A 15910-nucleotide genomic window follows, 5' to 3' on the forward strand; every position below is an offset into this window, starting at 1 on the left:
AATTCAGTAATTTTTAAACACACAAGTACAAAACGAACATATGCTCAAAATGTTAACCACCCTTTTTGATGCACGCACGACACCTTCGAATCCAATGTTCGCACAGTTGCTGGAAAATACCCGGATTTATCCTTATTTGATGGGCAGTGGCAAAAATGGTAAACATTTTAAAAACGCAAGGAGAAACACCTCAAGAAAAGGAAATAGTGGTTCGCAAAAAACACTCCGACACGGTCGAATCCAGATACCAACTGAATTGCGTATTGGTGGTTGCTGGATAGCTTAGTACCTCGTGTTAACCGCAGCGCCGTTTTCACATTGCTCGATATGAATTTTATCGAATTTTAAATTTATTACAATTATTTTTTTAGAATTAAGCATAAAGAAGGTCTAAAAAGTGATAAACATTGTATTTTATGGTATTTTATGCACGCAGTTATGTCGAATTCTATGGTCTGTCAAATTTCTAACACCCTGTATAATACTACTGTGAACACAGAGATGAACATAAATTAAATACAGATCTGACTGTTTTTCACACAATTCTACAGTGAACTAAATTAATATTAATATAGTAATTTTTTGTATGAACTACAATAAACCATTTTTTTTTTTCAACTAATAATAATTCGTTCCAACTTTGACTGCCTGAATACTAAAACTTAAAAACATGGAACGGAACATAAATTTTATAAGAGGTCCAGTTAAACCATGATGAAGGGAACAGTGGTCACATTCTCACAGATATACTCATAAAAAAAACCAATTCCCTTGGCCATTTGTCACCCGTACGACTAGAAGCGCGTTGGGGGAGGTGTCGCGAATTTCAATTCTGGAACGCCAGGGGCGTACGTTACGACAGGAATTTTAGGGGGACATAATTTAGAAAACGTCTGACGTTTGGATGAAGGAAAATTTAACTTAAGTAAAAAAAATCTGGTCCGACATCTACAGGATGGGCCACCAGTAACGCCTAGGTCGCTAACAGAAACCTGTTTAGGTGGGTATGTGTAGGTTGATTACGGCTACATTTTAAAAATATTTTGTAATATACAGGGTGTCCAGGAAAAGCGTACCGTATCAAAGTTATGTATTTTTAAATGGAACACCCTATATTTTACTGCATTTTTGAAAGCACCGTAAAAAAATAGGTGGACATTATTAAAGGATCTGCATACTTACTTACTAAATTTCCAAACTCCCAAAGTCAAAATATACTGGGTGTCCCATTTAAAATAACCAAGTTATTGCTGTTTAAAGTTGAGAGAAGTATTCAGCAGTTTTTTGAACACCCTGTACAATACTAAGTGACGACAAATGAATCAATTTATAACTTCGAGGATCTAAAATATACTCTCCAAAGCTGCTTCCTTAAAATTATTTTTTTAATGCAAATATTAAATTTCTACGCTAAGCCTGCATTTTCACTCAAATTGAAATATCTCACAAACTATAAGTCCTAGGTATGCAGAACCTTTAATAAAGTTCACCTATTTTGTTAAGGTGCTTTCAAAAATGCTGTAAAATACAGGGTGTTCCATTTAAAAATACATAACTTTGTTATGGTACGCTTTTCCTGGACACCCTGTATATTTCAAAATATTTTTAAAATGTATAGCCGTAATCAACCTACACATACCCACCTAAACAGGTTTTTGTAACATTTGCCGTTTGGTACCTAGCGACCGAGGCGTTACTGGTGGCCCACCCTGTATAGTTACATAAGGAAATTTTAATACAGTGAAGTCAAGCCGTCATATTTTTTAATAATTTTGTGCCAGTAGTCGCAGTTATTCAAATAATACAAATAGTTAATGTTTCGTGGATTTTTTATATGTTAATCAAAACTGTGGTTCTGTTTAGATTAAAAATGTGGTAATTCAACATACGGGTTTTATACTATTTGAAAAAATAATTTTTAAAATGCAGAAATATGGTTCTTAATGCATCGCAGCTGGATTTCGTATCGATTTTAGTGCGTAGCTATTAAGAACAATTTTATGATCGTAGAAACTACAATTGCGAACTTTTTTCAAAATTTTAAACATAACGTTTCGCTACGACCCATTGATACCTTGTTTTAAGGTTTCATCGGAATATTTTGAGTAATAATTTAATTCCCAAGCGCAGGGGCTCCCGAAGTCGAACTCGAAAATGGTACAGGCCAAGGCAATGAAAGTTTAAAATCGATTTGTTAAATCGGGAGGAAGTTATAGAAGTTTCAACCTACTTGTCAGGTTAGAAATTATTTTTATACTTTACGGTTAACGGGAAATACTGGGTGGATAGAATATTTCTTTATACCTTTTGAATACCTTTTTAATTGTTTCCTAAGTATCAGACATACGCGTTAGTTAATTGAAACGAAAAGAACTTTTTTAACGATGTTTTGAATTAAAAATTGTGTATGCCAATTGTTTACAAAATATAGTTTTGGCACAAGTAAACAGGTGCGATATTAATCAACCATATGATTAAACTAGGGCTTCAATAATAATCGAATTCGGAAAACGCTTTATTTAATTTTTCAGGTTTTTTTTGGACCTGTCGTATGGAACACTCAATAGACCCTCTAAATCAATAACGGCTTCAATATATCAAAAAGCAACAAATACACCTGAATTCGGGTCATATACTTACACTGTCCAGAAACTTCTGCTCTGGTTATAGAACTGCAAGGCACTAGAGTCGACGTTCGATCCCGTTTCATGATGGCTCCAACAATTCTCGGGCAGTGCTTTTCGATAAGGATCCTGATATCTGGCTCCTCCTAATTTGGTCAACTCATAGCTGTTGACTTTACCGTTAGAGAATCTGGCTGTTATTTCAGATTTACCGAAACCGAGATGAAATTTTAGACGTGAAAATCGTCGCCGGTGGCGGTACCAACAGCACAGAAACCTCCATATGTCGTTTGTTGCGACTTGGAGTTTTTGAAGCGATTTGTAGCTGTCTGCATCCTCTGCTTCATAGGCTAGATGCCCTCGAGCATCGCCAACTAACGAGCGTTCAAATAAAAACGTAGTCGAAGTTGGCTCCGACACATTGGACGTAGGGAGTAGTTTATAGCGACCAACTTAACCTGATTTCTCAACGAGCTGTATAGCAGCTGTCAGTTTCAATAACGTTAATGACTATATAACTTTATTTTAAAGAATAATCGTGATAACAATAACAAACAATTAAAGGAGCTGCGGAAAGTGCCCCTCCTTGTTATAACAATAAATTAAAGCAGCTGCTGAAAGTGTCCCCCTCCTTGTTCCAAGCACTTTTCACACCTGTTCCTGAAAGAATTAAAGACATTTTCTAAGATGCTCGGGGTATTGTTAATTTCACGAATCTTGTCTATAAGTCGAGCCTGCAGATGGTTTAAATCAGGAATAGGCAGTTCAAAAATAGTGTTTTTAAGGTAAGGCCACAAAAAGAAATCACACGGCGTAATATCACATAACCTCGGTGGAAATTCATGTTCAGCATTGAGACTTATTAGTCGATTTTGGAAAACTTCCCTCAACATATTCATCGTCTCGCCTGCCGTATGTGCCCTTGCGCCATCTTGTTGAAAGTAAAAGTTTGTAATTTCGTTTTCTTCCAGCTGGTTAACAATAGGAGCGATAATTTCTTCTCTATACCTTTGCGCAGTAAGAGTACCATTAAAAAAAATAGGTCCATAAATCCTCCTTCGATTGAGAGCACACCAAACTCCAATATTTTGAGCGTGTACAGGGCCCTCGACAAAAAAGTTATCTGGTTTTTCAGAAGACCACATTCTCATATTCTGTGAGTTTACGTAACCACTTAAATGAAACCAGGCTTCATCAGAAAAAAAGGTGATATTATGAAGTTCACCGTAGTTGTTTAAAAACCATTCACAAAATACAGCCCGTCGCGGAAAATCAACTTCATGAAGTTCTTGCTGACAAGTTAAACGATAGGAGAACAAACGCAAATCTTTTTTTAACACTGTGTGGCAGGTACCGACTGATACTCCCACCATTTGTGATAAAACACGTTAAGAAGTTCTTGGCGCATTTTCTATTATTTGTTGGACATTTTCTTTTAATTCTTCAGTCCGCTTTTTAGGTCGGCCACTTCCTTCTTTTCTTGTTACACTGCCCGTTTCACGAAAAACATTAACACAACGCTGAACTGCACTTTGAAAAATTTTGTACTCAACAACGCCGGGAAATTGATTTTGAAATTCTATGAAACATTCCTCAATAGAATATTTCCATATTCCATCAATCTTGCGTCCATTTCTAAAGTAGGACTCTATAATAAACACTTTTTGTTCTTGAGAAAACACCATTTTAAACGCTTCTTAAAACGAAAATATTCAAATTGATGACGTTTAAGTTCATTTGCTATACGCTACGCCCTACGTCCAAATTTTCAGAACCAACTTGACCACGTTTTTATTTGAACGCTCGTTACATTATTTGGTTGGGTTTTCCGCGTATAAGGGTTCTGTAGGCGGATTCGTAGGTTGGATTCGAAAGTTAAGTAAAATTCGAAGTACAGAGGTCTCAAACGCGATAGTATGGGCCTACTGTGAGGATACAAAAAAAATAAATAAAATTTGGGACACGTGGTATTAAATGGGAAATGAAAGTATTATCTTTGGGATTTGACAGAAACGACTAATGACGTCATTAATTGTAATTTTTCCAGAATCATACCCAACTATAACCGAAAATAATGGGCGGATAATCAGGTTTATTTTTTTAAAGTACTCGTCTTTCCGAGTACTTTCAAACCATATTTTAAAATAAAAAGCTTGAGAGCTCTTCTTTTTGTGGTGAAATTTTGAAGTATTCAAAGGCTTTAGATTTTTAGAAATTTGATTTTGAAAATTCTTAAATTTAAAAAAAAATAAAAAAATTAAACAATTATTATGTAAAAACTATCGAACCGTATTGGATGAAATTTGGTGTGATGATTCTATGCACTAAGAAGTTTAATTGGAAAAAGTATGAAGATCCTAGGTATTATTCAAGTGTCTGAAAAAAATTGACAAATAAACTAGCATTTTTTGCAATTTTGATTTATCCGATTTTTGCAACAAGAATAATTATTTTTTCGAATTGCAACTAACTCTATCTTGATCAAAATTTAATTACAAAACTTTTTTTCCTTTTCCATTTTTGTCTAAAACGAATAGTGGCTAAGTTGTCGACGAGAAATCCAAGAAAAAAATGAATTTTTTTGCTATTTTTTTATACTTTTTTGCATTTTGATTTTATCCAACCCGAAACAAGTACCGCCTGGACTATCAGCGTTCGTTCGTTCCGTTTTCCGCTGCATTGTGTCTAACACTGTAATATCATCGATTTTATATAGCGCGAAACTTAATCATTTATAGATTTTGAATTAGCGGGGACAGGTCGCATAGTTCGTTGAATATTTGATCCTGTTAGTACGCTAATCTCGTTACACGTATGATACGAGACTCACCGAGGGGAATATTGGATTAAGCGTAAGGGTATGTGGGACGCTGTAATATTCAAGGAAGTAGCGCCTGGAACAAAATCACAACTTTATGTCGTCGATAAGAGTCCACGAGCAGAATATTTAATGACCAATGACACCAATGTTGTCGTTCAGACAGAGAATGAGCTGCTGTGCTGGTTGTATATTGTCGAAGAACATCGTGAGATACGATAGAATCCTTCACTGTTGGAGATCTTTGTAGCAGAATATACGGACACATATTTTTTTAAATACTTTCATTTATTTGTATATTTTGAGAACCGCTGTTCACATGGGAAATAATTAAAATCCTGCGCTTTGCTGGTTTCAGAACTGATCTAGAGTTCGGGAGGCGTGGCTCTTAACAGGGTCGTACTCAGCCCACTATCTCAATTTTTACTTCAGTCCTTGCTACACTTGCTTCTGGCTATTTTACACATTTGCATAAATGGCTGAATGTTGCAATCACCGTGTATATTTAAATATTTGTGAGTGTTTCAATTTATGGATATCTAAACCATTAAGGTAACGGTAAAAAGCGAATCAAGTCCATTTTTTGAATACAGTTTTTAAGTATAAAAATAAACCTAATTTATATTTTAAAATTATTTTTGCATTTTTTAAAAGACGTACATAATAAAAAAATAAATAATAGTTATTTATTGTATAAGTATTTTAAATTGCATTTTATCCACGCAAGAATGTTTAAACGCAAGAACGTAATTCGAGCGTTTAATATTCTTAAGTGGATAAAAGGCAATTAAAACACGAATGCAATACAACGTTTTATCCATAATCACATCACAATCATATTTGTGGAGTCACAATTATTGGAATCTAATAATAAAAATATTCGCACGACTTGATATTTTTTACTAGTAATCAATGAAACGTGGTAGGTGTTGTTATACCTACTGGAAGCTATGGTACGTTGTTTATTATCAATTGTTTGAATTTGGTAAAAATGCAAGAAAGTAATTGTGTTCTTGTGGCTGTTTTTGAAGAAGCTCAAGAAGCAATTTTCCATTTATTGCCAGCGACATCCAGGGAACACTGCGAAAAAGTGATCGTCGAATTTAACGAATGGAGGGAAAAACGGAGAGTAATGACAATACATGAAGAACTCATGCTATTGTATTTTTTAAATTTAAAGAAAAAATATGCAATTTCATCTATGTGGTCGAAGTATTCGATGTTGAAGGCCTACAAAAATATAGAATTGGAAAATGTAACAAGCTTACTGCTTATTTGAAGAGTGAATCGAGAGATACAAAGCAAAAAAGCTGCAGTATTGGAAAGAACATATATTGAAGAATTTTTGACTGGGACTTCCGATAAAGAATATTTAGTGGTTAAGGTAATATCTCTTTACCTTCTACATGTTAGGTACATGTATAGCAAACTTTGAATTATTTTAGATTGCACTATTAATGGGGGTTTCTGGCAATTAGCTACTTGTTTCAATACCTGATACCAAGACGGACATTTCAAGAAAATTTACAATTAATTATAAAAGAAGGATTTTGCGTGAATGCTGTTGAAATATGCAGAAAATATATTTTTCTGTGCCCAATTCACCTAACACAAGACAGATTCTTGTTAAGATACATCAATCAGATGTACTTCTCAGTCTATTGGAATTAACACATTGGCGAAGGTACCCTTAATAGTTGCTTCATTCCTGAATACCGCAAATCCAGAAGCATATATTGGCCATTGTATGAGGCGCACTTCAACAACTTTATTGGCCAATAAAGGTGCTGATTTTACAGCCATCAAACGACATGGTGGATGGAAGAGCTCCTCAGTAGCAAAAAGTTATGTTCAGGAGTCTATATCTAACAAACTTGATATTACAAGGAAAATCCAAGGAAAATATAGGTGTTCCTTACAAGAAGAAACATCCGTAACTTGTGCAAATTCTTCACAACTTCGGCAGATATTGCAACAATGCTACAAGGGTTGTTATTAACGGAAAGGAAGTTAAATGTGATAAAACAAAAAAAACGAAATGTCTTTTAATATAAATGTTAATGTTAATAAGTAAATAAATTAAATTTGATTTATTATAGGATTTTAATAAATAAAATAAATTAAAAGTCCGATATTTCGATGAAAAATGGTCGTATCGACATTTAAAAAAAAGGAAATTGAAGCTGATTAAACAAGCTATCTGGTGTGGCTTAGCCGAAAAAAATTTTTATAAATCCGTGCTCAGAAAAGAAAAAGAAAATTTGCAAAATTTTTTTGTCGCGCTATTTCTTATAATTGCATAACCGTAGCTCCTAAAAAATTTCGACCAAAAAATCTAAAAACTAGAATCTTGGAGCTTTTTGCAAAGCAAAATGCTTTTTTTAATTCTCGATAAGACCATTTTTCACCTAAATACAGTCCGTCAAAAATCACGGAAAAATATCGGAAATTCTTTTGACCCTTTAATTTTTTGCATTGGTTTATACAGGGTGTCCCTGAAAAGGATGGGCAACGCTTGACCACAGGTTCCTTGGATGAAAACAAGACTATTTAGCCTAATTTACCTATATACAAAAGCGCACGCCTACTGAGATATGGCCTTCTAAATATAGAACAGATAAGCTAGTTTTTTTCAAATAATTTGAAAACTGTTTTTCTTAGAAACTTCAAATTTGGCACACATATTTTTTTTATATAAGGGCAATGTAAATATAGAATTTGGTGAGAATACATATACAGGATGTTCTCTTTCTAGTGCCTGTGCGCCACTGGCTATCCCGTAACTTTCTTGTATGTACGCCAATGAGGACAGAATTTATATTTTTAAAAATAAGCACTATTTTAGAAGATTTTTTGCTCCTTACAAAATTTTGATATCGTTTATGGATTTCGAGTAAAATTGGCATTTTTTACACATTAAATAAAATCAGTTTAAGATAAATAGAACATTCTAGTACGAGGTGCCATATAACAGAGAAACAAATTCATAACAATAATTAAAAGGTTCTGTGTCAAGCTAGCTGTGATTTAATTTTAGCTTACATTGTTTTTTATTGCAAGTTATACTTTTGCTGAACAAACTGATATTTTAGTAGTTTTGGGATATTGTAAGGAAATTGTTGTGCTACTGTTCGAATATATGCTGAAAGATTTCCTAATCGAAGAACTCCAAATCACAAAACATTTTCTAATGCGGAGAGACGCCTTCGGGAAACAGGACGTTTTTTACCCGTAACATTAAATCGTGGACAATGTATGGCCGGAATTATTCAGCTGGAGGAACAAATTTTGGAAAGGGTCGAAGAAATTCCTCAAGTAAATAAAAGGCATTTAGCGGCAGAGGTTGGCTTTCAAAAAGTTCCTTTAATATCGAAATTTTGTAGGAGCAAAAAAATCTTCTAAAATAGTGCTTATTTTAAAAAATATAAATTCTGTCGTCATTGGAATACACACAAAAAAGTTACGGGATAGCCAGTGGCGCACAGGCACTAGAAATAGAACATCCTGTATATGTATTCTCTCCAAATTCTATATTTACCTTGCCCTTATATAAAAAAATATGTATACCAAATTTGAAGTTTCTAAGAAAAATAGTTTCCAAATTATTTGAAAAAAATAGGTTATCTATTCTATATTTAGAAGGCTATATCTCAGTAGGCGTGCACTTTTGTATATAGGTAAGTTAGGCTAAATAGTCTTATTTTCATCCAAGGAACCTGTAATCAAGCGTTTTCCATCCTTTTCAGGGACACCCTGTATAAAGTCCCCTGGGATTAAAATATATCCTTCGTCTCGATCGCGCCCCTGCGTCGTTCTCCAACGACCCGCGGATTCAATTCCGTCGGATTTCGCGCCACCAATAAATTTTTCATCAGTTTAAAGTGGGCCATCAATAATTCGCGTCGCTATGCGACGCCAATTTTCATTATTGCATTCCGGGGTATTTTTATGCCTGCGCTTTTTCCGCGCTCTTCCGAGGAAAAGCCCCGCGGCTTTTGTTTGAGGGTTGACTGCCAGTGCCGATCCGTTTTTACAGTTTAATTGCGATTTAACTTCGTCGCCCGATGATTGGATGACTTAATCCGCCCTTAATATTCATGGAAAGTTGAAGGGAACTCCAAACCGACTAAAAAAGACGTCTTGTCGCGTTTCGGTTTGGGTATCGTCAGCGCAATGAGTTATATTAATTAAATTCAGAAATGTTTAACTTGTCTTTCAAAAATACTCTTTTTCTCGGTGTATTTGGGGCAATATTATCAATCAGGTACGAGCGGAGGGTGGATATGTAACAGTCACCCTTGTGCTATGATTAATATCCGAAGAATACCTCGAGAGAAGCGGAAACGTTAGACAAGGGAACACATATGAACGTATGTGACCACTAGAAGTGTCAATGGGGAGAAAAAGAACTGGAGCCCTTAATAGCGTCATTGTGGGATTGATGGCGTAGATGTAAGGGAATGTTTCTTCGATATAATCGAAGGGGGATGTACAATCGATGTCCCAAGGGAAAAGTCGTAGTTTTATTAAAGTTACATCAACATTCGCTTTGTTTGAGATGTTCCAATGGAGGAAAAACAAATTTCCACGAAAAGTAAATGCTTTGTTCGTGCGGTTATTTAAAGATATTAGTTTGTCATCCTGGAAAAAAATGATATTTTCAGTTTAACAAATTCAAATTCACAAAATTCTAGTTTTTTTTTCGACACCCTAAAAGTTATTTTGGATACTTTAAAACAGGGATGCACATACCGCGGCCCATGGGCCGCATGCGGCCCTCTGTCGATGTTTATGCGGCCCGCCAACGAATTTTAAAAGTATTCTACTCGCCGCGTTCTGGTCCAAGCATATTATTACGAGAATAGAAATCTGTCGCATTAACTAGATTACAAATTCGCGAAACACGTCGATCCCCGAACAAAGTGGATGGTTCCCGATGTTTAGTAACTCGTATAAATACGACGCATCGCCGGCTACCGGGGCAGTTAAGTTTTGACTACGGATAAGCGAACGTTATACTGTTTGAGAACTGTAATCTGTGACGAGTAAATATTTCGTCGTTCGAACTTGGCTTTTACCGACTGTAACATATAATATTAATTTTGATATGGATAAACCAGGCCCCAGTAAGAAACGTAGTCGTAAGGTTGAAGATGAAAATCGACAGTTTCATGATATTTGGACCGAAAAATACTTTTTTATTTCATCGCATAACAAAATTGTCTGTTTAATATGCAAGAGTAGTGTTTCTATTCCGAAGGAATATAATGTGAAAAGGCACTATGAAACCCAGCATCCAACTTTTACCAAATTAACTGGCGAAAATCGAACGCAAAGAATTTCCACTTTACAACGGGAACTAATAGGCCAGCAATCTATGTTTACAAAACCAATTCAAGATGCTGAAACAGCCACTGAAGTTAGCTTTGAAATATCTCGAATAATAGCGAAAACTTGTCGGCCTTTTAAAGATGGTGAGTTTGTTAAGCAATGTTTGGATATCGCCGCAAAAAAAATTTGTCCGGAAAATGTAAAGAAGTTTGAAAAAATTCAGTTAAATCGGATGACTGTTCAAAGAAGAATTACCGCATTAGCAGATAATATAGAAGAGCAATTAGCTACGAAATCGAGAAGTTTTGAGTATTTTTCTATAGCGCTCGACGAATCTACAGATATAAGTTCAACTGCTCAACTATTAATATTTTTACGAGGTGTAACGCAAAATTTTGAAGTGAGTGAAGAACTGATTGGTATGAGTTCTTTGACAAGTCAAACCAGGGGAAGTGACATGCTCAAAGCTCTTCTAGAAAAATGTTCTATAATGGATTTGGATTTAACGAAAATATCTGGAATTACAACTGACGGAGCACCTTCAATGGTTGGAAGTACATCTGGGATAGTAACTCTGTTAAAAACATATTTACAAACTAAAAACATAAATACCAAGGAATTAATGCAGTTTCATTGTATTATACATCAAGAGGCCCTCTGTTCAAAATTATTGGGATTTGAAAATGTTATGAAAGTTGTAGTACCTACCGTAAACTTTATAAAATCACGAGGTCTCAATCACCGACAATTCAAACAATTTCTCGAGGATATTGAAAGCGAATATGGTGATCTCCTGTTTTACACTGAAGTAAGGTGGCTAAGTCGTGGGTTGACACTACAGCGATTTCTTAACTTGATTGAAGAAATCCAACTATTTCTGGCGGAAAAGAAAAACGACGTCCCCGAACTCGACAACCCTGATTGGCTGTGTGACTTAGCGTTTCTTGTAGACATCACAAATCACTTGAATGTCTTAAATACGCGACTCCAAGGCAAAGATCAATTGATTTCGCAGCTATACTCTCATGTTTCGTCCTTTCAATGCAAATTGAGTCTTTTCAGGACACAAATCAATTCAGCCAATTACGGCCATTTTCCGAACTACAAAAAAATTATGGAGAAGTTCAATAAAACTGACGTCAATTTCGCTCATGTTGAAAAAATTGATATTTTGATACAAGCTTTTGAAAATCGTTTTGTAGACTTCAAAAAAGTTAAACCGCTATTGGACATTTTCAGCAATCCTTTCAACATTTCACCCGAAAATGCGCCGGAATTAATGCAGCTGGAATTAATAGACATGCAAAATGATGATAATTTAAGAAACAAATTTAATGAAGGTAATTTACTCAACTTCTACCGTTGCGTTGATAAAAACGCTTATAAAGAGTTGCGAATAAATGCATTGAAATGCGCAAGCTTATTTGGATCGACGTATATTTGTGAACAAACGTTTTCAGTGATGAAACTTAACAAAACGAAAAACCGAAACCGTCTGGCAAATGAAAATTTGGAAGCAATTATACGTGTGGCTACAAGTAATGTGGAGCCAAATATAAAAAAACTTGTTAGTTCAATGCAATGTCATGCATCAAAATAATAAAACATGAAATATTACATTGTAATGATTACATAATTATTACAACAAACATTTTTTAAGGTTATTTTATTTTTATCATTGTATTTCAGACTATTTAAAAATAAAAAAATTTGTGTTAATAAATATTGTTTGTAGTGGCCCGTCCTTGGCTTATATTTTTCCCGAGTGGCCCCTGTTCCCTATAAGTCTGTGCATCCCTGTTTTAAAATATTGTGGGCTTTTTTTCTCGCGTTATAGAAATCCAGGTCCAAAAAGAACCGTGTTATGATAGCAAGTCCGCCACCATAGAGCCAAGCCCGAGAACAACAAGGACATGCCAAAAAAACTAAGACTAATGCAATGTATGTGGGTCTATAGCTGGTGGCGACCCTATATAGTATAGGCGAGGACATAACCCAACCGGCTTAAAAAAGTGTATAGGAAATATAATACTGTTTTCTTCGTGTACTAACTAGCTTAAATCACCGATATTTATTTTTTATTCCAGGACCATCGTACTGGTTATCATCCTGTTCCTGGTGGAGTACGACAGAAGCGTGCAGTGCGTGAAGCTGCTGTGGAGCCTCGTCGTGGGGTACCTGGCGATCCTGATACTCTCCATGGCCATAGAAATATGCGTCTGCGCAGTGGCCATGCGTGGAAGCATTCTAGACACAGGAAAAAGAGCCTCCATGCAGTATATACTCTACCTCAGATTAAGTAAGTCCCCTGGAGTTATGCTTCTATCCAATGATGAAAAAATTCTAGGATTAATATAAACGGTTTTGTATCTCTTACCATACATTAGATGTCAATGGAACTTGGGACACATCGTATATTACAGATCACAGCACTATTTATTACAGCTTATATTACGATTTACCCTCCAGTAGATTTAAAATGGTTTTTCCCGCACTTTCAGAAAAGTGTCTAGGTACTTAATTTTTAAGGGATTACTTTAATTCCGAGGGATTACTTTTAATACCCTTACAAAAAAAAGCGAAGTACATTTCAATCACGTGAATTTTTTTTGATTTTGTATATTTTCAGATCCTGATCATCTTTTCCTTGGAAATTCTCACGAATCATGAAAACTTATGGCTGTAAACGTTTGTTATGTAGGAAAAATCCTGGTAGGAATTATATTGGTTTCAATTCCGAGGGATTAACTTTGATCCACCAGGGATTACTTTTAATTCCGAGGAATTACCATTAAATCTCGAGAGATTATTCTAATCCCGAGGGATTACTTTTAAAGTTAAAGGATTACTTTTAATCTCTACAGAAAACTAACAAAATACATTTTAATTATAGGGAATTGCCATATTCATACATCTTGACATCGATTTTGGGTACTTTCATATTCTGAGAATTTTTCCTAGGAAATTCTCACGACTAATGAAAATTTATGACAGAAAAATTAGTATGTTTAGGAAAAACTAGAAAAGATATTGCATTTAATTCTACGGGATTAATTCGAATTTCAGTGAGATTATTTTTAATTCCTCAGATATTACTTTTAATTCCACAGGGATACTTTTAATCCCGAGGATTACCTTTAATTCCGATTGATTTCAATCACGAGGGATTATATTAATTCAATCCCGAGTTATTACTTTTAAAGCTGAGGCATTGCTTTTAATCACACGAAATTGACAAATTCCTATATTTTAATGTTTTTTCTCGATTTTGGGTACTTTTATATTCTGAGAATTTTTCATTAGAAATTCTCATGACTATTTAAATATTTTTTTTTATCTATGAAAAATAAGGAAAGGTATGTTTTTAATCCCTATTTTATTTACGAGCGATTACTTTTAATCTTGATTGCTTTGAATCCCGAGGGATTAGTTTTAAAGCAGCGGGATTACTTTTAATTAGATGGAATTGCTACATTCCTATACATATTTTAATGAGTTTTCTTTGGGGCACATATATTCTAGGAATTTTTCCTTGGAAATTCTCGTGACTAGTAAATATTTTTTTGTCTATGAAAAATAGGGAAAGGTATTGCTTTTAATCCCCAGGGATTACTTTTATTCACGAGCGATTACTTTTAATCCCGATTACTTTGAATCCCGAGGGATTAATTTTAAAGCACGGGATTACTTTTAATTATATGGAATTGCTTCATTCCTATATTTTAATGGATTTTTTCTTCGATTTCGGGCACATATATTCTACGAATTTTTCCTTGGAAATTCTCACGGCGTAAACATTTATTTATGTCTAGGAAAAATCGGAGAAGGTATTAGTTTTCATTCCGAAAGATTAGGGATTACTTTTAATTCCGAAGAATCATATTTCTAGTCCCTCTGTTAAAAACAGACGAAAAACCTTTTTGCCTACGTGATTAAAGGATGAATTTCAGAAAATAATTCTACCACAGACTAATTCTAGATTGATTATATAAATTGATACGAAAAAACAACGCTCCCAAGACTAAATTCATCTTTCGGCTTCAAATTACATTACCCTTATGATTTATTACAACCAACAGATGACTTATGGGTTTACTTCGAAACATTTTTAAAATATTAGTCCATCCGTCCTGATTTCCGATATGTACCTCTTCCCTGTTATCAATCTAATATGTTTACCAGTCCTTGACAAAGGGCGCCTAATATTTTTCCGTTTGATCGCGTAGTTGTGACAGGATCTTGATTTATTACGCCATACCAGTTTTGTTTGTAACAGCTATCACATTATCCTTCCGATCACATCAAAACTATCAACATACGAAAGTGCATTTAGAAGAGGCCATCAATTCAGATATGTAACCACTGCACCGCATTTTTTTTCCAGCTGTGATGATAATAGAAGCCGGGTGGCTGTCAGCTGGGATAGCCTGGCTGGTGAATTATTACGTAGACTGTCCCATAGAAAAAGCCAAAGAAACTGTGTTAGGTAAGTAGAACTTCGCGCGACCTCTCTCCAAAGACCAGTTCGTATCTTTGCCCGTCAGGTATGGTAATTTTTAATTGGTGCGTCCTCTTGTCCGTTCTTATAACCGTCTGGTGTACGTACGACACCGCTGGGAGGTCATGGGTGAAGATGAAGCAATATCAGAGGTCGATGAGGGAGTCTGAATCGAAGTTTCAGTACAAGAGATCGGGGAGTACCAGAAACTGGAGGCAGAGGTTAGTGAACTGAACTGCAGTGCCAAAATAGTAGACTGTGACGGGTTGAGGCATGAGATTGCGATTCCATGGACGTATCATTTTAAAGGGTTCCAAAAATTGTTGTCTCTGATTGTTGTATTTACAAAGGTCAACGCCAACTGAGATACAGACCTCTTATTGCCTACTATTTTGGCCCTGAAGTATGGGGAATTGTTCTGCCATTTGGGCGAAGCAAAACAGGGAAGTACAAAACAATAACAGCAAGGGTTCAGAAATATAAAAATGTAAAGAGGTTTGTTGTCTCCTTCGCAGTTTTACTTTTGGGCCCAATTTTTTTAATCTGACAACTAGGGAATTAAAATAACAGGGGCAAAGGGAAACCTGGATCAAGAAAATACTCATAATCTTAGTTTTTGATGATAACTTTTAACTAATA

The 15910-nt window shown here is 35.1% G+C and overlaps 1 protein-coding gene across 3 annotated transcripts in view; it reads left to right on the forward strand.

The window, feature by feature from the left end:
* The window catches only part of LOC108910198 (sn1-specific diacylglycerol lipase alpha), an 83573-nt gene that overhangs the window by 54329 nt on the left and 13334 nt on the right, over positions 1–15910 (forward strand). For all 3 annotated transcript variants that reach the window (XM_018714738.2, XM_018714740.2, XM_018714739.2), the window contains exons 3-5: positions 12861–13072; positions 15158–15259; positions 15318–15492. In XM_018714738.2, the coding sequence (XP_018570254.1) occupies positions 12861–13072; positions 15158–15259; positions 15318–15492 (489 nt within the window). The remainder of the gene's footprint in view (positions 1–12860; positions 13073–15157; positions 15260–15317; positions 15493–15910) is intronic.

Source organism: Anoplophora glabripennis, unplaced genomic scaffold (assembly GCF_000390285.2).
Source record: "Anoplophora glabripennis isolate ALB-LARVAE unplaced genomic scaffold, Agla_2.0 scaffold322, whole genome shotgun sequence".
Lineage (NCBI taxonomy): Eukaryota > Metazoa > Arthropoda > Insecta > Coleoptera > Cerambycidae > Anoplophora > Anoplophora glabripennis.